The 23,693-nt window shown below is 52.0% G+C and overlaps 2 protein-coding genes across 5 annotated transcripts in view; one reads left to right on the top strand and one right to left on the bottom strand.

Annotated features, from left to right (window-relative positions):
* PRPF40B (PRP40 pre-mRNA processing factor 40 homolog B (S. cerevisiae)) overlaps window positions 1–8,833 on the top strand; it is an 82,059-nt gene extending 73,226 nt beyond the window's left edge. The window contains exons 16-27 of one of the 2 annotated variants that reach the window (XM_011964880.1): window positions 1–151; window positions 874–1,007; window positions 1,626–1,740; window positions 1,902–1,993; window positions 6,074–6,190; window positions 6,402–6,539; window positions 6,747–6,842; window positions 7,095–7,184; window positions 7,391–7,565; window positions 7,859–7,920; window positions 8,029–8,172; window positions 8,268–8,833. In XM_011964880.1, coding sequence (XP_011820270.1) covers window positions 1–151; window positions 874–1,007; window positions 1,626–1,740; window positions 1,902–1,993; window positions 6,074–6,190; window positions 6,402–6,539; window positions 6,747–6,842; window positions 7,095–7,184; window positions 7,391–7,565; window positions 7,859–7,920; window positions 8,029–8,172; window positions 8,268–8,360 — 1,407 coding nt within the window. In that variant the 3' untranslated portion in view covers window positions 8,361–8,833. The remainder of the gene's footprint in view (window positions 152–873; window positions 1,008–1,625; window positions 1,741–1,901; window positions 1,994–6,073; window positions 6,191–6,401; window positions 6,540–6,746; window positions 6,843–7,094; window positions 7,185–7,390; window positions 7,566–7,858; window positions 7,921–8,028; window positions 8,173–8,267) is intronic. The other variant, XM_011964890.1, reaches the window with a different exon arrangement.
* The window catches only part of FMNL3 (formin-like 3), a 68,049-nt gene continuing 46,465 nt past the window's right edge, over window positions 2,110–23,693 (bottom strand). The window contains exons 6-27 of one of the 3 annotated variants that reach the window (XM_011964902.1): window positions 22,421–22,573; window positions 21,067–21,175; window positions 20,808–20,884; window positions 20,387–20,480; window positions 18,902–18,976; window positions 18,196–18,306; window positions 17,730–17,879; window positions 17,271–17,372; window positions 15,981–16,260; window positions 15,438–15,506; window positions 15,224–15,348; window positions 14,729–14,931; window positions 13,766–14,000; window positions 13,547–13,615; window positions 13,336–13,416; window positions 13,115–13,244; window positions 12,278–12,438; window positions 11,844–11,945; window positions 11,414–11,506; window positions 11,023–11,146; window positions 10,775–10,889; window positions 2,166–10,062 (exon numbers count right to left, since the gene is read on the bottom strand). In XM_011964902.1, coding sequence (XP_011820292.1) covers window positions 10,798–10,889; window positions 11,023–11,146; window positions 11,414–11,506; window positions 11,844–11,945; window positions 12,278–12,438; window positions 13,115–13,244; window positions 13,336–13,416; window positions 13,547–13,615; window positions 13,766–14,000; window positions 14,729–14,931; window positions 15,224–15,348; window positions 15,438–15,506; window positions 15,981–16,260; window positions 17,271–17,372; window positions 17,730–17,879; window positions 18,196–18,306; window positions 18,902–18,976; window positions 20,387–20,480; window positions 20,808–20,884; window positions 21,067–21,175; window positions 22,421–22,573 — 2,635 coding nt within the window. In that variant the 3' untranslated portion in view covers window positions 2,166–10,062; window positions 10,775–10,797. Of the gene's footprint in view, window positions 10,063–10,774; window positions 10,890–11,022; window positions 11,147–11,413; window positions 11,507–11,843; window positions 11,946–12,277; window positions 12,439–13,114; window positions 13,245–13,335; window positions 13,417–13,546; window positions 13,616–13,765; window positions 14,001–14,728; window positions 14,932–15,223; window positions 15,349–15,437; window positions 15,507–15,980; window positions 16,261–17,270; window positions 17,373–17,729; window positions 17,880–18,195; window positions 18,307–18,901; window positions 18,977–20,386; window positions 20,481–20,807; window positions 20,885–21,066; window positions 21,176–22,420; window positions 22,574–23,693 lie in introns of all 3 variants that reach the window. The other 2 variants (XM_011964910.1, XM_011964919.1) reach the window with 2 other exon arrangements.

The following is a 23,693-nucleotide window of genomic DNA, read 5'->3' as shown; positions in this document are numbered from 1 at the left end:
GAACAGGCCAAGCAGCTCCGGCGCCGCAATATCCAGGCCCTAAAGAGCATTCTGGATGGGATGAGTAGTGTCAACTTCCAAACCACGTGGTCCCAGGCCCAGCAGTACCTCATGGATAACCCCAGCTTTGCTCAGGACCATCAGCTGCAGAGTAAGCCTGGGCCTCCAATCCCAGCTATCCCTTTCCCTTACTGGACCTGGGACCCCAGAGTCTGCCTCACCCCACTCACCTGTACCTCCTGCCCTCCCGGACACCCTAGGAGTACTCAACACTCACCCATTCCTTGTACTTCTCTGGACTCTGGGGATACCAGAATGTTTCAGGACACCCCTGCCTCTGGGGTCCACTGTTGGGCTAGACATTGTGTGTCCTTGGAGGAGGAGCTCTAGGATAGGAATCTTAAGTCCTAGAGATGTCATTGATGATGGTTTTAGCTCATGTGAATATGGTCTTAAAGCATCATAGCACTACACGCCTCAAGTGGTCACATGTTACAATAGACTGTTGTTGGCCTGTAGTCACTGATGATACTGAAATTCACTTTCTAAAATTGCATCAAAGCCTGATTGATTCCCAGTTCCCTAAGATGTGAAACGTCAGATCCCAAGACAACTGGTTTCATGTTATGGCTTCTAATAACTGAATTCACAAGAGCTGAATACTTGCTCATTTATTCTTATACAATTAATGATTCCCTCTTAAGAACCACCATTCCAGTGGCTGCTCCCACAGAGCCCTCTCCAGGCCCTTCCCCCACCACCCTGGGTATCCCTAGCACCTGTAGGACAGCATCGTTGAAACATTAGGGGTGCTGGGGTCTGAGAGGGTGTCCTCCTGGTACAGTGCCCGCTGAACCTCCTGCCTGTCTTTAGACATGGACAAGGAAGATGCACTGATCTGTTTTGAGGAGCACATTCGAGCTTTGGAGAGGGAAGAGGAGGAGGAACGGGAGCGGGCCCGGCTTCGGGAGCGACGCCAACAACGCAAGAATCGGGAGGCCTTCCAGGTATCTTTGCCGTCCTCTCTAGATCAGAGCTCGGCTCTGCCCTAGAGCACCTCTTCACCCATTCCCTGCCCCTTTCTGGATAGGCTGCCTGTTCTTTATGTGCCTAGCCTGTCCAAGCTCCATGAGACCTCTCTCTGCCTGCAGTCTGTTTCTGCTGTACCCCCTCAATTCTGGACTGTGCTCTTCTAGGGAGACTAGATGTATGCACCACCCAGAAACTGCCAGCAGAGAGCACCCTACAGGCACGACTTGGCAGCTAGGCCATGTTTATTTCCCTTGGTGGGGCGCCAGACAGGCAGAGTTTATTCCCCCACCTTGCGGGTGGTAGTGGGGGTGGTAGTGCTACGGGTTACTGCAGGCAGGTTTCTGTTTCTTTGCCTCCCGGGAATGGCTTGTTCTCACTTTTTTGTTCTGTCCCTCTCTGTGTATTTACATTCTCTCCTTTTGCATTGTTCTCAGCCTTCCATCTGCATCTCTTCATCTCTGCCTCTTTCCTGCATCTCCTCAATCTTGATTGTCCCTGCCTCTTCCTCTGCCATTCCCTCTCTTCCCCCTCATTCTGTGGCTCTGCCTCCCTCCTTGTCTCACTCTCCCTATAACTGGCCTCTCCCTGCTCAGACCTTCCTGGATGAGCTGCATGAGACAGGGCAGCTGCACTCTATGTCCACCTGGATGGAGCTATATCCAGCAGTCAGCACTGATGTCCGTTTTGCCAACATGCTGGGCCAGCCGGGTAAGGCAGCCAGGCTAGGCAGCCAGGCTCCCCCTTCTCTGGCCTGGCTTCCTGCCCTGCCAGCCTCTCTGTACCCCCTGCTCCCTGGTCCTATCCTCGGCGCAGCCCCCAGGCCTTGGGAAGCTGCCGCCCGCCAGGCCCCCCTCCCTCCCTCCTTGCAGGCTCCACGCCTCTGGACTTGTTCAAGTTCTATGTGGAGGAGTTGAAGGCACGATTCCATGATGAAAAGAAGATCATTAAGGACATCCTTAAGGTGAGGGAGGCTGGGGTTATGGATGGATACAGGATGGACGCAGGGCACACTCCCTGCAGAGGACTCCCTGATAAGTCCTGTTTTGCAGGAGCATTACAGCTTGGTTCAGCAGATACCTACTGTGATCCTTTACTGTGCACTAGGGATACAGTAATGAATACACAATTTCTACCCACAGGAGTTCATGGTCTAATAGGAAGATATACATGAGAACTGTTATACAAAGGGGCAAGTGTTACTACAGAGACAGGAATCTGAAGAACTAACATTTGAACTGCACATTTAGAAATCAGTAGGTGGAAGAGGTTGGAGTGTACCCAGGGTCCTAAGAGCAAAGGCAAGGGGGTGGAAAGGGCATGCCAGGTCTGAGGAGGAAGAAGCATAGCTAATTGTAAACTGGTAGCACACAGATTGTTCTGGCCTGTACAGTGTTTTTTAAAAAATTTGGAATTTGTTGCTAACATTTTAAAACCAGGAAACGTCACATAAAAAATCTGAATCTTTAGCTTCTCTTGTCAATATGGATTATCTAGCAGCATTGAGCTGGATTTGCAAGGCATTCTGCAGACTCAAGTTGAGATGCCACTTTAGAAAGGGCAAGTCATCCTTCTCACCATTCCTTAGTGCCTTCTTGATACTGTCATAAGTGTCAGCTGCCATTTACCATCATTCATGGCCTGTTGCTTTTCTTCTACTGGAGAAGAGAAATAGTTCTCAATATTTACATCTTATCAAAAGTGGAAAAGTGAGTGAGTGATGGACTAAACTTGTGTTCCAAAAGAAAAAACAAAGAGAAAGCATATTTCTTTATGGAAGTGAAGATTCTAATGCATTTGAGGAGATAATACAGTACAGTGGTTAGGAGCAGGACTGGAGGCAGACTGTCTACAGTAAAAGTCTAGCTTAACTGCTTGCTAGTTGTGTGACCTTGCACAGGTCACTTGACCTTTCTGACCCTGTTTCCTCATCTAAAAAATGGTGAGTGTTCTACCAGAGTACACCTAATTACAGAGATTAAATGGTACCTGGGTTGAAAGGGATCTGGAAATAAAGCTAGAAATGTCTCACTGCACATCTATTTCTTTGAAGTACTGTTTTGCCTTACAAATTCACGTAGGTGTTGCATTTTGACACCATATTACCTCTCTATTTAATATAAATTTAATATTTTAAATTACTTACCATTAGGTAAGATATATCATACTGTCCTGAGGTATCCTCTTTCTCTGGAACCATATGCCCCAGTTTGGAAGTAGAGCCCTGCATGTAAAGTGCCTTGAATGCCAAAATAAGAAATTTGGATTTTTCTCTCGTAAGTAATAAGGAACCAGGGAATGATCAGATTAGATGGTGTATAGTAGAACCTTTCAGTCTAGAGTATGTCCTTATGTCCTTAGGGAAGGTTGTGGTGGTAGGTAGAGCAGTTCTTGAAGCCTCAGAATACTAAAACTGATAGTGGTAATTCAAATAGTCATATTCTTCTCACTTATCCCCAGACCTCTCTCCTACTGTTGGGGCTACTTGGTACAAAAGTCCAAGAAGCACTAGCTGCTAGGAGCTGGGTTAGAGGGATGGAAGAGGGTCAGTAAGGAGAAAAGTCAGTAGGCTGTGCAGGACTCTCGGTAGACAGTGATCCTAGCCAGGGCAGTGGGGACAGCAGAAGAAAAGAGCAGGCTATAGCACTCCAGCTGTGCTTCTGAGACACTCTGGGTTTCTGTATAGGTGCCTTGAGACAAGCAAGGGTTGGGGTTGAGTATGGGGGGATTTTGTGCTGCTTCCTGTTTTCAAGTGAGGCAGCTTGAATCTTTTTTATGCATAGAGGTTCTACATAAGATTTCTATGTTAATAAACTGTTTCTGCTGTTTAAAAAAAAAAGGGTGGGGGGGAGAATTTAAAACCAGTGGGATAGAGTCACTAAGTAGAACTGACAGATTTTGTGAAATGGAGGGAAAAGAAGGAATCAGAGGTGTCAGGGAAGTGGATGATGGCACCACTGATAAGGATAAAACAAGAAGAGCAAGGCTGTAGAAAATAGGAATTCTATTTGGGGAATTACTCTCAAAGCAAATATCATATTTTAAAACAAAATAATCATATAAACTAGAAATGCCTTATCCTGGGATAGCTAAATTTTATTGGACAATTAACTTTTAGCCAGAGTGGCTGATTGATAGGCCTGTAGGGGCCTATCCTGAGTCCTGTCTCTCCACACCACCTGAGAAAGCAGCTTTTTTAGACAGTTCTCTTCCTCTTTCCCCATTTGGGTTCCTGCCTATGGAGGGCAGATGAGCCGAGTCCCTCTTGCTTTCCACAGCCAGGCAGACCATAATGGTACCTCTCATCCCATAGGATAATGCAAAGAGCCCTGGACTTAGAACACGCAGACAGATCTGGGTCAGGGAGATCCATGGAGGGTGCTCATGAGAAATATATTCTCTTGAGATCTGTTGAATTTGAAGTGTCTGAAATATCCAGTCTAGGATGAGTTTGAAAATCAGGAGAGATGAAGGATGAGGTTGCTAGGGAGTACAAATTGAGTAGTGAAAGAGGACTAAGTGCTATTCTCAGGAACATGCATATGCAAGAGAAGTAATAAGAGGTGAGAGAGGAGTCGACCTGGAGAGGGGAGTGTTGAAGAAGTAATTGGTAGAGGCACTGAGGACCAGATGAGTGAGGAGCAAGAAGGAGGCCTTGGATTTGGCTAGCAGACACAAGCAACCTTTGGGAGAGTAGTGTCATGGAGGCGGCATAGGGACCACACATGTTTTAGAGTCAGATAACTCCTGGTTGCTTATTGGCTCTGAGATCTCCGTAAGTTCCATGTCTCTGAGCCTGTTTGCTCACCTGTAAATTGGATAATTCATAGGTAAGGTTGTGAGAATTAAATAACATTTGTAAAGTATCTAATAGGTTCTCAATAAATGTTTATTCCTTTTCCTTTCTGCTGCATTTCAAGAGGTTTTGAAACAAAGGAAAACAGCAGAGGTAGTTAGCTTGATGAAGGGGACAGCATGGTGGAAAGGATGTTCCAGGTTAGGTGAGGTGTCTCCTTGATGGAAGGAGCCAGTGACGAGGGTGACTTGGAGCTTTCAATTCCCTGAGAATGAATGCTGTGTTGATAAGGACTGGGGCAGGGTTGAGGAAGTACCCTTGGAAAGAAGCAATGCGAGGAACACACCTCTGCCATCAGCAGAAAGGCCAGGGGAGGTGAGAGCTATGTGGAGGGAGAGGAAGGGAATCTGACCTGTGCTTAACTGATGTGAGAGCCAGACTTTGAACTTTAGTGGCTTCCTTTACCACTCATGTCATCTTGGGCCAACTGAGATCACTTTTCTAAGCCTCTGCTTCACTGGAATGTTGTGAGGCCTAAATGAGAAGCACAAGAGCCTGGTCCGTGGAGATATTTTTAGTATTGGTGGGGAGCTGTACACCTGGTGGCCTCCATTTCTCCCATGGACTAAGTTACCTGGGTTGGTGTGGTGCTTGAAAGCACAGACTTTGGGGATAGAGAGACCCAGGGTAGGGTTCTTGCCTAGCTATACATCAGCTGTGAGACCTTGGGCAAGTGCTTGGTTTCTCCTTCTGTGTAAAATTAGGATACTAGGACCTATTCTTAAATGTAGAACCAAGAGGATTAAATGAGATAATGTGTGAAACACTCATCGTGGTACCTGGTACATAGTAAGCACTCAATAAGTAGAGCCAAAGGGTAGGGGTCAGCAAATGTTGACTGAGAATGCATGGAAGCTCTACTGAGCAGCAGGAGGGCCCAGCTGGGGCCAGAGCTTTAAGCCAAAGGAACAAAAGTTAATTTTGAGAAACTCATGCATTAATCAGCAGTTGGGAGACATCTCCCAACCCCTTCAGCTCCATGTGACATCCAAACCAAGGCTAGGCATGGGGGCTTAATTGTCAAGTGATGAGGACTTGGATAACTTGGTTTCTAATGCATATCACAGTCCTGTGGATCTCTTCTGGAGGCAAGGGCCTTCTTGACCATCTGTAGTGTGACCACTCTGCCTGCCAGCTTTGGCCTCAAGGCACGTGGTACCCCTGCTTCATGTACTGCTGTGCCCACAGGACCGGGGCTTCTGTGTGGAGGTGAACACGGCCTTTGAGGACTTCGCCCACGTCATAAGCTTTGACAAGAGGGCTGCCGCACTGGACGCAGGCAACATCAAGCTGACCTTCAATAGTGTGAGGGGCTGGGCAGGGCATGGGGCTCAGTTCTGTAATTCATCCCAGTGCCTTGTTCCATTTCTTCTCACTCACTGTCCGACTATATTCCCAATTCAGGGGATGGTGGTAGAAGCCCAGACCCTAACTTTCCACCTCCTAAGGTATGCCTGAGTGGGACCCGGCATCCACCCTCCTGGGTGACCCTGTTCCATGTCCCTTCTTTTCTCAGCTGCTGGAGAAAGCAGAGGCACGGGAGAGGGAGCGGGAGAAGGAGGAGGCACGCAGGATGCGGCGCAGGGAAGCTGCCTTTCGAAGCATGCTGAGGCAGGCTGTGCCTGCTCTGGAGCTAGGCACTGCCTGGGAAGAGGTCAGGAGCGTAGCCTGGCCCCAAACACCCCTCAAGCCTGAGGGCAGCGGTGCTTCACCACTGAGGGCCCACCCCAGTCACGTCACAGCCCTGGGCCAGCTCCAGTTCCCTTCCTTTCTCTGCCCCAGCCCTGCCCTGTGCTCATGGCGGTGTCCAGGCCAGGCTGAGTGGGGCCTAGTCTGATCAGCAGTGCTCTCCTCGTTCAAGGTCCGTGAGCGTTTTGTGTGTGACTCAGCCTTTGAGCAGATTACCCTGGAGTCGGAGCGGATCCGGCTCTTCCGGGAATTCCTACAGGTGCTGGAGGTGAGGCAGGCTTGTCCTCTGGATCTGCCCCAGGCCCTTGAACTCCTTAGACCAGTTCAACAGAGACCTCAGTGGCCTCCCTCTTACCCTTAGGGTACTCCTGGCCAGCTAAGGAAGGGGAGGCCTGAAGGATCCCTGGGATAAGCAGAAGGCTCTAGCCTGAGAAAGGGAGGCAAAGCCAGATTTTAGGAGGTAGAGTCCTTCCTGGGGCTAAGTCTGGTGCTGTCCTCACCCTTCTTCCTCTGCCTCTAGCAGACTGAATGCCAGCACCTCCACACCAAAGGCCGAAAGCATGGCAGGAAAGGCAAGAAGCACCATCGCAAGCGTTCCCACTCACCCTCAGTGAGTAAGCGGGTAGAAGGGATGTGGGGGAAGCTGGGTTGTTTTGGGGAAATAAACACTTTTGGTTTCCCCTTACATTATCTCCATTGGAGGGAAATTTGAGGATTCCTTTGGCCCTGGATCCTCCTCCTCTCTCGAATTCCCAGATGAGGGCTTCTGGAGGGCAGATAACCTCTGTACTGATACGTATGTGCTGATCTGCCCAGGGCTCTGAGTCAGAAGAAGAGGAGCTGCCCCCACCATCTCTCCGGCCCCCCAAGCGGAGGCGGCGGAACCCCTCAGAGTCAGGCTCTGAGCCCTCTTCCTCACTTGATTCAGTTGAAAGTGGGGGTGCTGCCCTTGGAGGACGGGGCTCCCCTTCCTCCCATCTTCTTGGAGCAGGTAAGCAGTTGCTGTGAGCCTAGAAGCTGGAGAACTGTTGTCCCAGACTGAGGGGATGCCCTCCGCAAGCCCCAGCTCCTTTGAGGGTAGACTGGATTAGGAGGGCTGCACCTGTGGGAGTAGAAAGAACTTCCTCTACCTGTCCAGGCAAGAAGCTGGAGAAGGAAAACCGGACTGGAATTCCTCAGAGCATGAGGTTCCTGCCTGTGAAGAATGAACACGGGCTAGAACAAAGAAAAAGAAGAGCCTTCCTTTCTCCTGTTGGGACTTAGTAGGGATTTTTCTATCCCCAGATCATGGCCTTCGGAAAGCCAAGAAACCAAAAAAGAAAACTAAGAAGAGAAGACACAAGTCGGTGAGTGAAGGAACTTCTACCTAAGCCCCTGCTATTTTGTGAGCTCTGTTCTACCTGACTCCCAGACTATCCACAGGTACTGAGGAGGTGGGCTCTGGACTCTTACAGAACAGTCCTGAGAGTGAGACAGACCCTGAGGAGAAAGCTGGCAAGGAGAGCGATGAGAAAGAACAAGAACAGGACAAGGACAGGGAGCTCCGGCAGGCAGAGCTCCCTAACCGTTCCCCAGGCTTTGGAATCAAGAAGGAGAAGGTGAGGGGCAGGGGCCCTAGGCCAGTCAGCACGCTGGTCAAGCCTCCACGGCCCTCAGTGCCGGCTAAGGGTGAGCTGTGCCTTTGCTCCAACAGACAGGCTGGGACACGTCAGAAAGTGAGCTGAGTGAGGGTGAGCTGGAGAGGCGGCGGCGGACACTCCTACAGCAGCTGGACGATCACCAGTGACCCGATGAGCTGTTCTCTGCCTCGGGTCTGTGTGAGGCCGTGGCTCCTGGGCCACCCTCACCATCTGCCTCAGACTTCTTCCTTAGTCTGGTCTGTGTCCACTTTTTCTAAAGTAACCCCACCCCCAGCACACCATTGTTGGCACCTCTCAAGGTTGCTGTTGGTGTTCAAGGTTCCCCTACTCCCTGGACTAGTGCAGTCCTTGCCCTCAGCCCCAGACCAGAGATGGGTGGTATGTGCCATGTGGGGTGGGTGATGCCAATAGATAAAAGTGTGAGAGAAGGGGTCTCCAGGGAAGAGTGACAGGCTGATGGGCACAGCCTGGGTGGCAGAGGGCAGGGTCGTCACCCTCTAGCATCAGTGCCTGCTCCTGCCTGCCCTGGTCCTGAGGCTCCACCACTTCTTCCTCCACCCAGGACCTAATGTACGTGTGTTTTGTTTTTGTTTTTTAAATAACAATATTTATAACATGGTCAGTGACTCTTCCATGTGCTACTGGGGCAGGCTGGGGACTGGACACATGCCCAGCAGAGGGCACTAGTGTCTCACGGCAGGCCTGCTTCCCTTTGTGTGACTAGAGCCCACCCAGCCAGTTCTCCTTTCCCCAGAGTTCTGATCTCATCTCCGAAAAAGATGCAGTGCCTCAAAGATTTCTTTTCTGTCCCCATGGCCCAGGTCGGGCTAAGTGGACACCCTAAACCCCTACGCTCAGAAACAGGAGACAAAGTCAGGCCTGGTGCATCAAGCCTTTGTTGAGAGAGGGAGAGTCTGAGGTTTATGTACAAGAGGAAAAGGAGGTGGTACATGTACAAAAAAATGGGCCCCCACATTCCCTTCCAGGGGCAGAGGAGAAACAGGAAGGTGAGCAAATAGTCAGCCAAGACCACCATGCTCCTTGTCCCCTGCCAAAAAACAAACAAACAAAAAAACGTAGCTGAGGAAAGAAGGTGAAGAGTTGGCCCACCCTTTCTCCAGCCATCTGCAGAGAGGGGTTGGTGCAGAGAAAACCTCTGCTTTTCTGCCCACCTTGACAAGGACAGTGTGAGCCTAGAATGAAATGGGCAGAGAAATAAGGGCAGTGAGTCTGACATCTTTCCTCTTACCCTTATCACTAGGGCACAGCTGGCACGGCCCATGCCTCAGAGGGCCTTGCTCCTGGTAAGAGATGAACTGAGACTGGCAGAGTCCCAGGGCTCCCTAAGCCTAGGTACGTCTAGACCAGAGCTGACCATGGGCCTGCAAAAAGGAAGGGAAAAAAAAAGAAAGGACAGTTGCTCTCTCCTCTCATCCCTCTGGGCTCTAGTGGGAGAGAGATCTACATGCCCTGTTTAGGCTAAAGCTGGACATGGTTTTTCCCAGCCTTGAGCTGACCCTTGGTGACCCTTCAGGAAACGAAGTCAAAGACCTTGGGGGCAAAGTGCAGTACTGGAGGCACCAGGGACCTACAGACCTAGTGCCCATAGTGGCACAAGTAGAAAGATCCAGCCTTAAGAGCTGGGGTGGATATAGTTGAGAGCAACACAGCCCTCTCCTGGGCCCTTGGCCAATTCCAGGTCCACTGGTTGGACTTGTAGGTCTCTGAGGGCTGAAGTGCTTCTGCCTCCAAGAGGGTCTCAGTGGGGGCCTGGAGCCCGAGGGGGACCACTGGGTGGCGCAGCACTCCTGGCTTGGTGGCGAACAACCATAGGCTGGCAGTGGAGGCCTGTAGGGGAAGACAGAGACCTGTGAACAGGATGGTAGGCTGAGCCAGGACAGTGCCCTCAGGAGCAGCCCCACAGGTAGGGCCAGGGAGGAGCCAGCGGTGAGGCAGATAAACAGGAGGCTTAGAGGTTTGAGGGGTACCCAGCTGGGGAGATTGCTGGGCTTTGCATTTCAGTGGATCAGGTTGGGGGTGACTAGAGGCCACTGGGCAGTGGACAGAGACAAGGTAGATGCATTCAGAAAGAGCCAGAAGGAAAAGACCCCAGGCTGACTGGACATCAGGAAACAGATCAAGGGACATCTGATACCTCCTGGTCAGAAGCTACTACCAGAGCTCTTATAAGAGAACCGAACCCTAGGGGAAGGTTCCTTAGGCCTGGGTATGGACCCTCAACCTCAGCCTCAAAGATCAGAACTGTAGGCCTGGTCCTGCCTGCTCTGGCCCGTCCTCAACACTGGCCTGGCGACTCCCTACCCACTGGGTCTTAGTAGAAGCCAGGACAGCATTAGTGGGAGAGACCACTTCCCTAAGGACACATGCAGGGGATATGCCACACTTCTCAGAGCATGGGGCATGCAAGAAGTATGTGTCCCCATCGCTGGGAGGCTGCCAGAGGGTGATTGCAAATCATGCAGGAAAGGAAGTGCCTGTGGTCTCCAGCAGGAATCCTGGGAGATGGGCATGCAGAGGGGGCAGCTGCGGTGCCCAGTACCTGTCGGGCCCCAGCCTTGGGGGCTAACAGTTTGACTCATCATGGTGGGCTGCATCACAGAAGAAGCGTGAGCCCCGCTTGGCAGTACGGGCCGTGAAAGGGACACTCTTCAGCACTGTGGCCCAGGAGAGAGACACAGTGGTCAGGCCTCATGGGGGGTGGGATGGGAGGAGAGCCCAAAGGAGTTAGGTTGAGCTTTGGGATCTGGGTGCAATGGCCAGGCCCCAGGGAGTGAAAAAGGGCCCCACCTGTGATGATGTCCTCGATGGTACCATCCTTCCCCTCATAAACAGGCCGGTGTTCCTTGGCCTGGCGCCGCCTCAACTCTGCTATTAACTCCTGCTGTTGCCACTTGTTCCGCTGGGATGGGGTCTAGGGCCAAGAATGTGGAGGGGGAAGGAAGTCATCACTGACCTAATGTGGGACTGGTTCCTGCCGCAAGGTGCAGTCTGAGGATGCCACTGCTTGTGCACTGCTAGGAATCCCCAAAGGCCCTCCCTCCATCCCTCTGGATGCCAGCCCACTGGCCCTCTGGGTGGTCTGTCCACTCCAAGTTTTCATCTCCCCTAGCCTTCTGACCCCCAGCCCCCACTCTTTTGCCTTGTCGTCTTCCAGGCCCCAGCTCTTGGTCCCACCCACCTTGGCATCCAGTTTCTTGGCTTCCTGAGCCAGCTGCTTCTCCCGCATTACCTCCTCCTGCTTCTTGCGGGCTTCATTCTCTTGTTCTGCTTCCTAAGAGCCATAGAAGATGGGTGGGGGCTGGGGGTGAGGCTCACAGGCTGTGAGGGGAGGGGCTCACACTGAGGTGGAGAGTGGGTGGCAGTGAGACCCGCTAACTCCAGGTGGCCACCCTCTGGAGGGGCACTTCCTGCCCCAAACAATGACAGGAAGGTCCTGGGCCCCACCCTGCCCACCAGTTCACAGCTAAGAGGCCTGTCGCCAGCTTGCATCGCTCCCTTTCCAGGACTCAAAGGAGGAGTCGGAAAAGGCCCATACTTTAAACCCAGGCTTCTCTCCCTCAGCCAGTTTTCTCTCAACCAAACTTCTTAAAAAGCTATCTGCAGCTTACCTTGTAAGAACGAATGAATCGGACAAATACTGGGAAGAATACAGAAGGAGGTGTAGTCTTGGGACTCTCACCAAAGTAGCGCACAACTGCATTGTAGGCCTCCTGGGGAAGGGGTGGGCAGAACGGGTCACTGGCGGGAAGGGGCAGCCCAGCTCCCACACCGTGGATGAGTGGCCTGCGGAAAGCAAAGCCCAGGGCCAAAGGGAGGAAAACCAACCACCCAGGCCCCTGTGAGCTGGAGAGAACCTGGGGCTCCCAAAGCTCCCAATAACCAGTCTCCAGAGGCAGCTGCCTGCCACTCCCAAAGCGCGCTCTCCCCCCTACATATAGACAGCCAGCTGCTTGATTTAAAAGAAAAAATAGAACTGGGGCCACCTAGAGGGGCCTGGAGCCTTGGCCCTGGTTGCTCCCACCCGCCTGCACCCTGTGCTTGCCTCAGCCGTCTTGGCGTCCCGCTGGAGCTTGTCTAGTTTGCCTTCATTGGTACTGAGGAAGTTCCGGAGGACACTGTTGTCATGGATGCTGCACTCACGCCGAATCAGCTCCATGCCCCGGCCCAGCTCCTTCACGTCCAGCAGCACGTTCTCCAGGGACACTGGTCACCAAAAGCCTGGCTGAGGATGCCTAGGGCCTGGCATGCCCACCTCCCAGCCTAGAGCTATATCAAACTCTGGCCCTCCCCCTCAGCATGGGCTCATTCAGGTTCACATATCTGTGTGGACATAAGGAAGTACACACCAAGCTAGCTGATCCCTCACAGGGGGAGGGAATGGAATGGAAACTGAGCTTGTGACCCCAAAGAACACAGTAGCAAACAAAAGCAGGCAAGCCACAGAGACTGCTGGTCTCCACAATGAAACTGCCTCAGGCCTGTCCTAGTGTTCATGGGTGGGGCAGAAATAACAGCTACCTCATGTCTATAGAGGGCTTTATGACTTTTTCTAAGCACTTCACATACATCATACACAAACGCAAGATCTCTGGGGCCAGCTTGAGGGAGTTGGGAGTAAAGAGTCACTGCTCCCCTTCCTGTTCCTGCTCCCACTGTACCTAGCTGGGAAGAGCTGGGATGGGCCAGGCCTGGCGCCTGGAGGAAGGCTCCCTCTGGAGTGGCCCCTGCTTAAGGCTCCAGCGGAAAGCTTTGAAGTGGTCAGAAAGAAGATAACAAAAGCCAGAAACAAATGGACCCAAGTGTTCCCTCTCCTCATAGCTTCCTGGGATTGTCCTGGGCTGGATGTGAGGGCAGGCCCACCCAGCCAGGCTCTCCTCACCTGCTGCAGCCTTCTCAACAAAGTGCAGCTCATGCCAGAAGTTAGCCAGGTCTGGGTATTTCTCCTTCACTGTCAAGGCGATGAAATGAAGCAGTGTCATCTTCCGGTCAGTGGACTTGGTATCCAACAGCTAGGAGAGGGAGTCAGGGCAGTGCATAAAAGCTAAGCACACTGGCTCCACAACTGCTGCCCCCCAGGCTTCCTGGCCTTCACCATCTTACCAGATCCAGGCTCTGGAGCTTGAAGCCATACACAGCTCCCCGCTTGCTGCTGTTCATGTAGTTCCCCAGTGCAAGTATGATCTGTCCAAAGAATGCATGGGAGGCAGGTCAGGCTCAGGTCCTGAGGGCTCCTTCTTCCTCTCTGTATAGCCCCAGGCTCCCACCTAGGACCCGAGAACCCCAAGCACCCCTGTTCACAACCTCTTCCCACCTCCAACATCTGCTTCAGCTTCTGTGAAGACTTGACGGAAGCGGACGCCGCAATGATGGCATTGAGTTGCTGTAGGACAATATGAACACTGAAGTAACCCCAGGCTGAGATGCGGTAAAGACAGGGAGGGGTCAGAAGGACTAAGGGCAGGGGAGGTGACTAGCAGATGGAGGGTGGAGGGACAGCTGTCCAGGACCATGAGTTGGGTGGGGGCTGTACCGGTGTGAGCATCTGCAGGTTATCCTGGAAGTTCCCCAGGAAGGCCATGCCAGCCATTCGCTGGGTCAGCCGTTCCACCTTGCTGAAGAGCAGCATGAAGCGATCCTCAGCTGCCAACTCCTCCAGGGGCTGCCGCTCACGCTCATATTGCCGCAGCAGCTTTACCTCAGCCTCTGTGGGCAGGAAGCGCATCAGGCACTCCACGAAGTCCACAGGTAGTGTCTGCAAGTCAAACCTGTGGAGGCGGAAGGGACCACATCAGTTCTCCCATCTCTCCACGTTTTCCCTCATCCCTTTTATTTTCCAAGCTCCTAGAAGGACTGGACAGGGGACTGTACACAGCACACAGCCAAAGGCAAAGGACCCATTGCCTCATCTGTCACAGCACCAGCAATGATCCTAGGGGAACATTCCATGCTCCTGTTTAATAAGCCCTTTAATGTACTCCCTCTGTACCTAGGGTGAAGTCCAAACACCTGAGCATGGCTTATGAGGCCCAGCCTGCAAGACTTCTGACTGACTCTCTACCTTCTCCTGCTCCTCTCCCTACACTAAAGCCAGATTCCATTTTTAGTACCCAAGGCACTATGCTTCTCCCTCCAGGCCCTGAACTGGACTAACTCCTATCTTTTCTTCAGGTCCCAGTTGAGACATTACCTCCTGTGGGAAGGCTTCCCTCATTCATCACCAAGCTCAGCTACATGAACCTCCATATTCTCCCAAAGCTGCCAGTATACTTCTACCATCTTGGTGGTATCACTCAGTGTTACTGCACTGTTCCCAATAGACTGAGAGCTCCTTGGGTGAAGGTCTGGGCTGAACTGCCAGCACAGATGCAGTAAATTCTGGCCAAGCCAAGCCAGTGGATGATTAGGGGGATAGGAGGGAGTTCTGTCAGATGACCTGGAATCTAGGGAAACCCAGGCTCCTGCGTGGAGAACCCCAGGTCAGTGGGAGCCTCACATGTGAATGGCCCTGCAGATCTCCTCAGCCGAGCGGCCAGCCTTGCGTAGGGTGATGGCCAGGTTCTTGGCACGATTGGCTTCCAACAGAGTCACCTTGCTGGCAGCTTTTTGCGCTGTCTTGTTCTTGGAGCAGATGAGGTCAAGGGCAGGGCCCTGCGCTTTCGTCTTGAATAATTCTTCAAACTTATCCAGATCCAGGTCCTGGCAGGAATAGATGAGCAGGGAAAATGCTGTAGCCTCATACTAGTGGAGGACCTCCTGACAGCCCACCCAGCGTTGGCCCAGAGCTCTGTCACTCTGGCATATTTCCTGAATACAAACACAAATAAAGTGTTGACACAACTAGAAATATATATACACTCAAGAACGAAGGGTTCGTGGAGCTGAGCCTGGCCTCACCCTGTCTGATGGCTTTTCTAAGACCAGATCTCCTCAAAAGGCAACCAGGTCCCTAGCCCTCAACCTTACCCCTCTGGACGCCAGGCCCTGTTACCTCCAAGATCTTCTCATCATCAAGTTCGCTGAAGACAGTGCCACTGATCTGGTTGGGTTTCAGTGCTGTCCAGTTGAAGACAGGCAGCCGGAACTTGGTCTTGATAGGTTTCTTAATTCGAATGGCTAATTTGGAAGGAGGATCAGTGACACAGGGGCCAAGGACACACACCCCTGGTCCCACCAGCCCTGCCCAGAGCCTTGGGGACACTCACCTGAGAGGCCCACTGTCAACACCACAGAAGGTGCAGCACCAGGGAGAGGTGGGGCTGGGGGACACTTGTCTGGGGAAAGAAGATACAGTGACCCAGGGGTCAAGAGACTCTTCATAGGCTTCCCTCCCCTCTGCCTGCCCCACCTTCTCTGAGAGTTTAAAAAAAAAACAACTCTCAGAGAAGGAGCCTACATGAACTCTGCTCAAGCTGCTCCCAGAAATTCTAACTCTGACAGGGCAGTTGTTGCTGGTCTCTGACCCAGTTTCTACGGCTATAGTCTAAGCCTCTCCTTGGCTGTCTTCAAAGGAATTGGGAGCAACATCTTTATGACCCTTAAAACAGGTCCACATCTGCTTTTGGGCATCCCTGTGCTGATAACTTGAGCTCCTCTCAGATTCCAGCCCTCCCTCACCCGGATTTTATATCCCCCTAGTCCTCAGATGATGCCATTTTCCCAGTTTCTCCCTGAGGAAGACACTGCTGACTACAGTTTTGGTCCCCACAAAGAGGCTGCCCCTGCTGGTTCCCAGGGGTGGTGGTTACCTGGTAATGGGGGAGGTGGAGGGGGCAAGGGCGGAGCTGGTGGTGGAGGAAGAGGCAGGACCTCCTCAGGGGGTGTGGCTGGAGCCAGAAGATCCAGGTTGGAGGGTGGCATGCCCTCACTCAGCTCTGCAGGGCCTACTCTGGCCAGGGCCTCACTGCCCACAGACTCCAGGCCCCGGACACTTGGCTCCAAATGGCATCGACGCTGAAAGGCCTCCTCCTTCTCTTTAATGAGCCTTCGCAGGGTATGCACCTGGTGGCTTGTGTTCTCGTATGTCTCCTGACAGGCAGACAGCACCATTAAGGGAAAAGTGGGCTGAAGGAATAGTCATTGCCCCTAGAGTGAGAATTCCTACCCAGGGTTCTCTTAACTAGGGTCTCTGTGAGTGTACTCAGAGGCTCAGAGTGGCAGAAGCCCAGGTGGGGGAATGGGGAAGCTGGAAGGCAGCAAAACAAAAGAGGCAAGCAGAAGCTGCCTCCTCCCTCTGCTGGCACCCTCAAGTGTCCTCTCTGCTCCAGCCAATTCTCACTGCATGGCCTCTCAAAGCCCAGGGAAAAAGGTTGCCCCTGTGAAACTCTCCTTAATCTACCACCGGTCTAAAATAGCTGCTCTCTCCATAGCCCTTTGGGCCTCATTGCTTTACTTTCACTTGACCTTGTATAATGGCTCAATTGGAAGCCCCCTATAAACAAGACCCTGTTTTAACCACCTCTGTATTCTCCATAGCTCCCAATACAATGCTTAGCAGAAGCTGGGCAGATACATATTGAGCTCAACACAGCCAGCATATATTCTTCTGGAAGAGAAGGTAGGATGGGCACATGACTATAATGAACAAAAAGTCAGGTGAGAATACAGGAGAGAATGAAATATGAAGAGCACCTGCCCTGCCAATTTAGGATACCTGGTGGACATCCTAATACACGGAGCACCTGGTCCCTCTGCCCCTGCTCATTAAGCATGGCTTGGGGAGGAACATGGGGGTAGACGGGAGAAAAATCAATGGGATAGGCTGGTAGAAGGAGGCTGGGTTGGAACTCCAGAATACTCTGTGGGTGCCCCAGCTGCTCCCACCCTCTTATGTGTGTGTCTGGCTCACACTGGCTTCAGCTTTCCTCTCCAACTAGAAACATGGGGTGAAATCATCAGCCCACCCAGACCTGAGTACCTCAAGGGTGAATCAAGATCTAAATCCTAAAGAACTTGATATGACTCAGGGAAAAAAAGCAAAACCCCAAGGCCCTGGAGCCCAGGATCAGTCAGGGACTGCCTTCCCAGAGTACTTGTACCTTGATGCTCTCTAGTTCCTTCTCCCGCTGCAGCAGCTGCTTCTCTAGCTCTGCCACCCGCATCATGTTTTCATTCTCTAGGTCCAGAAGCTTCTCTGTGAGCTGCACAACAGGAAGGGCAGGTTCTGTGCTGGCCCTAAAGCCTGGACACTCAGCACAGCCTGAACCCTAGTCAAGACCTGAGTCCAACCCCTCAACACAAGGGATAACAGATACAAGACAAAGGCCACATTCTGACTGTCTCAAGACCAATGCCACCTCATGCCCAGCCCTGGAGGTCGGTGTGTGTTCCAATTGGTGGATGATCCAGTGGCTCAGACCTGAGTATGCTCTTGAGAGCCCTGGTGGGTTCTAAAGCCTCCCTGGGACTCAATCTGGAGGCAATGGGTCAGCTTAGGATTCCTGGTAACTTGAGCTTCCATCAACAGTGGCTCTGGCAGGCAAAGAAAGACCACCTACATGGGACACATGCTCCTCCAACTCTTCCACCTTCTCCAGGGCTACATTCTTGGTCTCAGCATCCTCCAACAAACCCCCGACGTCAAACACGTTGTCTAGATATGCCTGAATCTGCACCTGTAGCTTCTCGCTCTCTGTGTGCCTTGACTTCTGGGGGAAGAGCAGAGAGTAGTAGTTGTTGTAGGAGCAGGCAGATCATCAGGGGAACTTTCTGAGAAAGACTTAGTCCTCGTCCCCCTTCGCCACCACTTCCCAAAGAGTTCCTGCTGCAGGCCATGTCAGATTCTCGCCCCATGGAGTGGCCTGACTGGGGAGTTATCTGCAGAGGTCCTGAGTCCCAGGCCACAGAAGACAGGCAGGGTCCCAAGAGCATCAAGGACTAGGCACTTATAAAAGAAAAATCATTTGTGATATGGCTAAACGGATCCCAATGCACCTCACCTTACAAGGACCCCAACCAGCTCACCTGCAGGAACTCCTCTAGCCCCAGCTTGGTAAACTCATACTGCAGGTGGACCCGGAAGTTCATGTCCTCCACCGAGTGCACCACGATGTTGATGAACTGCATGCAGGCCACCTGAAGAAGAGGAGGCCCAGAGAAGCAGCAACAGGAAGGGCAGATGAGAGCCAAGAGACCAGGAGGATAGGTGGCTGTTAGAATATCATCATCATGTGGATAATTACAGGGAGTCAATTAAAGAGTTAAGCCTTTATGGGGGCAATAAGAGCATTTTAATTTTTAAAAAGTCATTTAATATTCAGTGTATAAAGACAAGTAAATTACATGAAAAACAGATGTAAGTGAAGATATAGCTCTCTGATTTCCTTTGTACATCAGCAGGTATTCCTCAAGGAAACCTTACCTAGCCGAAAACCCTGCATTGAGGGGAAGAGAAGCTAGAGGAAGAGCTTAGGAAAGGGAGGGCAGCTCAAAAACGATCCAATTCAAGGACAAAAAGGCCACAGAAAAGAGGAAAAGGAGATAGATCCGATATAGACAAATGATGTCCTGAAATTTCTAAGAGCTCTCTGGGGTGGGCAGGTGGACAAGAAGCATTTGCTGAATAGAATCATTCTGGGCTCTACATGGAATATCAAGATACGCTGTTGGCCTCACCCCTGTTGTCAAGGAACGCACAGCCCTGGTGCTGGACCCAGGCCCAGTTCCTCACCATGAAGTCAATGTTGCTGTCCTCATTCCGGAAATATTCCATCAGCTTCTCAAAGCGGTGCAGCTCCTTGCATACCTGAATGAGCAAACTTTCTCAGTGAAAGGATCTGCTCTGTGCAGAACCCAAGCCCCTATGCTCTGGCTCCCAGGAACATCATGGCAAAGGACTGGTTCAGACCAAGCTTAACCACAACTCTATATATGAAATAGGGCATTCTGGACACTATAAAAGAAAACCTGGGGCCGGGCGCGGTGGCTTATGCCTATAACCCCAGCACTTTGCGAGGCCAAGATGGACAGATCACCTGAGGTGAGGAGTTCAAGAACAGCCTGGGCAACATGGTGAAACCCCATCTCTACTAAAAATACAAAAATTAGCCAGGCATGGTGGCATATGCCTGTAGTCCCAGCTACTTGGGAGGCAGAGGCAGGAGAATCGCTTGAACCCGGGAGGTGGAAGTTGTGGCGAGCTGAGATTGTGCCACTGAACTCCAGCCTGGCCACAGAGTGAGACTCCATCTCAAAAAAGAAAGAAAACTGGGACCTACAATCTGGCTCTGGGTCTATGGTCCCCCACCAAATTGCTGAGGGAATTCAGTAAAGCCTGTGCCCTTAAGCTGGGCTTTGAGTGCCTCTGGGGATAGGTCAAGAAGAAACACAGGGATGTGATGCTGCCAAGTTACTAAAAGGAGGAGGGAAAGAAGGAGGAAGGGAGGAAGGCCATGGCTAAGACAGGAGGCTGCAGTCCTAGTGGGGATGCAGAGGAAGGGCCAGTGTACAGGAAAGCCCTCTCTGAGAGGGGTCTAGAGGCTCCTCTGAGCCTCTGGGCTTCAAGGAGGAAGAGCCATTTCCTGGCTTGAACAATGGACGCTAGGGAAGAGGTCCAAAGAAGAGGAAGGGGTGGGACCACCAGCTGTGGCTGGATGTCGAAGAATCCTGTGCTCAAGTAGATACGGGTTTCAGAGGCAGGCCCAGGAGCTGGGGCAAATGCCACAAAGGAGTTCCTTCTCTCCTCACCAGTAACAGCCAACAACCCAGGAGACATCCTTGCTTACCTTCTCCTCCCATTTCAAACATATGTGCTTTGGGTTCTACCAGTGGTTCACCGCATCATATTCCCATCTCGGGTGTCACTTAAGTACATATACTCAGGCCTCTAATGGGTCTGAACTAGAGCACAGGGATCTGTACTTTTAACAAGCTCCTTAGGTGATCTGGATGCAGGGCCCAAGTAGGACCATTAGACTATAGCCCTCAGCTAGCTGAGGGTATCTTTAGCTGGCCAATCAGGAGGTTTCTTGGCCCGAAGATCTAGTAAGACTAAAGTTCTGGTATTAAAAACAGTGGGAGTTCAGGAGAAAGGTTGCTTAGCCAAGCACTGGAATGTTAAAAAGCATTGCAGATCACAGGAAATGGTGCTTACCTACCTGGCTCCCTGCCTTCTCCCCTGCAAACACACACACACACGCAAAGCCAAAAGACTGACCTCTTTGAAATTGTCAAAGGCAGCAAGGATGATTTCGTGACCTCCTCGCACCAAACACACAGCTGCCAGAAGCTCTAAGACAAGGGCTTTGGTCCTAAGGGGTGAAGAAGGAAGATTAACACCCTAGCTCCCCATCCTGACAACTACACAGCTCACTTCCCTGGCTGGGTAAGTCCTTTTGGAGAGTGGAGAAAGCCTCAGTGGTGAGGAGAGAGGGTGGGAGAAAGCGGGCTTGCTCCTTTACTAAGCTGTATAGACTAGAGGAGAGCCAGGGATACTTCTCCTCCAGCAGAGGTGAGGGGGTCCAAACCAAGGCTCTGACAGGACTCCAAGGCTAGGCAGGACTTGTCAGGAATACATGGAATACAGATATCCAGAGCCCTGAACAGAGTGAGGAGGAAAGGGGAGGGAAGGAACTCACCTTGGATTCTTGTTATTGAGGCTAAGTGCAATCTCATTGACAGCATGGGGGTGGGACATGACCAGGTTGAATCCATACTACAAGAGAAAGGACAGAAGGAGGAGACCTTGATGGTGGGAAAGAGAGAGCCCAGCAGATCTCCTTGACCATAGGCCCACCAGCAAACCTGTCTTTTATAAGCTGGTGCCCTCCTAGCTCTCCTGGTTTTGCAGATGAGGCAGAAGAGGTAGAGCACCCACGACTAGTGCTTCCCCCTTACCTGATAATTCATGATGGCTCTGAGACAAAGGATACAGACGTGGACGTCATCCTTCTGGCTCACTAGGCGGGAGTTCTTCAGGGCCCTGCGCCCAGGGAGAGTGCTATACCTGGGGAGATGGGCCAGGCAGTCAGGTGGGAGCTGAGGCTGCCAGTGAAGCATCTAGGGGCACTCACCATCACCCAGAGAGCAGGCTGCTCCTTAGTAGTGGCAAAAAATAGGGAATAGTACTAACAGCCAAGAGGGACAGCGTGCAGGAGGTAGAGTGTTCAGCCTGTTTTCACCTCCTTAAGTAGGCCTTTATCAGCAACTACTCAGGATCCCGGCTTTATAACCAGTGCCCCAAACCTAGAGATCCTTCAAAATACAAGTAGTAGTTGTGTAGGCCTTCCTAGTCCCTGAGATGGGTCCAGAGACAGTCATCTGAGCATTCCCTCCACCCACTTCCAGTTGCTGCACTTTCTGCACAATCTGTGAGACAAGAGCATCGTGGTTCCCATCCCACTTCTGTATCACAGAAAAGGCAGAGCCGACCCCCAAAGGCTTTAGTGGGGCCACAGGGCTGTGTCTGGCTTTGCACTACCCCTCCACCCTCTCAGTGATATTTCATGGAAAAGGGAGGAGACACTGTCTGCTCATGCATGACAAGAATAATCAACAGTATCCAAGGGACACAACCCAAAGGAGACTAGGAGAAAAGCATGGCCACAAGAGAGATAGAAACCAAGGAAAGGGCCATTGGACCCAAAGGGAAGCCTCCCAGAGTAGGAAGGGGCTCTGAGAAGTCATCCAGTCCATCCGCCTACCTCCAGGCAGGACAGCTTTCTAGACACCGCAGACAGACAGATGAGCACGTTGCAACCTTAGAGAGAAAAGGCCTGAAGGAAGAGGTGAAGGGAATGCAAGGGGCAGCCAGGTTGGGTGGGAGCTGGTCTCCAAGCAGCTGAAGGGGCAGAGTGAAGAACTACAGGGAAACAGAATGAGGGTAGGAGCTGGATCACCCAGTGAAGGCCATGGACCTGTATGAGATGTGCCCTGCTCAAGAGACCCAGGAGGAATGGCAGAGTGTGAGTGAGGAATGAAGGGGCCCCCCAGAGAGGGGTTAGGAGTGGGGAGAGCTGGAACCCCATGTGGGGTGAGTGCAGCTGAGACCATGTACTTACCCAGGACAGACCGCTGGGCAGAGTCAAGGAGACAGAGAGGACAGACCAGAGACAGACTGGCAGGCAGAAGGCAAGAGAGCTGAGCCTGGAAGCAAGAGTGGAGGGAGGAGCATGAGCACTCACCGCTGAACCTGAAACCTGCACTGAAGGGTAGGGTGGGAGGCAGGCGGGCAGAGCAAGAGCACACATACCGGAGCACAGACTGGCGCGCAGAGCGAGCGAGGCTGTTGGTGAAGGGGGCCGACAGAGCGCTGGGTGGCTGCAGGTCCTCGATGGACCTGCTCCAGGACCGGAGTTTGTCAAATGCACCATCGTCACCACTCTCCAGACCCTCAAAGTCAAACCTGGAGCATGAAAGGACACACGTGCGCACACACAGGCACATACGCGGGAGAAATTCAGTGCCAAGGCCCCCTGCGAGCCTACCCCCACCCTTCAGGCCTCCAGGGCAACAAGAAGCAGGGGTAGCAAGGAGAAAAAGCAGAACTGGGCAGCAGAGACCTGATCCTAGCTGGAAGAGCCACTAACACAGAACAGTGGCAGAAGAAGCACAGGCAGCAACCAGGAGGGGAGTCTAAGGAGATGGGAAGCTGATGGAGGCCAACTCCTTTGCTCCCCACTGGCCAGGAAACTCCAGGAGGAGTGTCCTCCCCATGGGCCACTCAGGAGCTGGCAGTCTTTCTGCACTCTCAGCTTAGATGGAACATCTCTAGGAAGCTGTGGCCCCCCCATGAAGAATCTGCCCCCGTAGAGGGAATGGTGGGGAATGGGCGAATTGCAGGTCTTGCTAGTTGGCAAATGCCAGCACCCAAAGGGCCTTTCAGTGCCTTGAAGGAGTCCAGTTGATTGTGGATGGCAGGACTGAATGGAAAGGAAAGGGGGTTCTGCCAAACCCAGAGTGGGACAGTCCTTTATTGTTTGGAGGAGCACCACTGCCCCATCTTAGCACTGGGCTTTAATGACCAGGTTCTCTATGGTTCTGGCTACTTGAGGTTTCTAGGTTTTTCAGGTATACAGGCTCCCTGGGCTTCAGTTGCCCTGGGGGAAGAAATTATAAGTTGAGATTGTGGACCAGGGTCCTGTAGTCTAGCCTCTGCAGGAGTTGAATGGTTTGTCACTTCCTGATCCTGGAACCAGATGTCTTCCACCATCAGCAATTATTATTATTTTTTTTTAGAGAAAGGGTTTCACTCTGTGGCCCAGGATGGAATGCAGTGGCACAGTCGTGGCTCACTGTAACCTCTAACTCCTGGGCTTAAGCAATCCTCCCGCCTCAGCCTCCCGAGTAGCTGGGACTATAGGTGGGTGCCACCATGCCTGACTAATTTTTTAAGATTTTCTTGTAGAGATGGAGTCTTGCTATGTTGTGCAGGCTGGTCTTAAAACTCCTGGGCTCAAGCAATCTCTCATCTTGGCCTCCCAAAGCTCTGGGATTACATGTGAGCCACTGCGCCCAGTCAACCA

This window comes from Mandrillus leucophaeus, unplaced genomic scaffold, assembly GCF_000951045.1.
Source record: "Mandrillus leucophaeus isolate KB7577 unplaced genomic scaffold, Mleu.le_1.0 Scaffold118, whole genome shotgun sequence".
NCBI lineage: Eukaryota > Metazoa > Chordata > Mammalia > Primates > Cercopithecidae > Mandrillus > Mandrillus leucophaeus.
The sequence above is the reverse complement of the archived record's forward strand: the minus strand, read 5'-3'. Positions and strand labels throughout refer to the sequence as shown.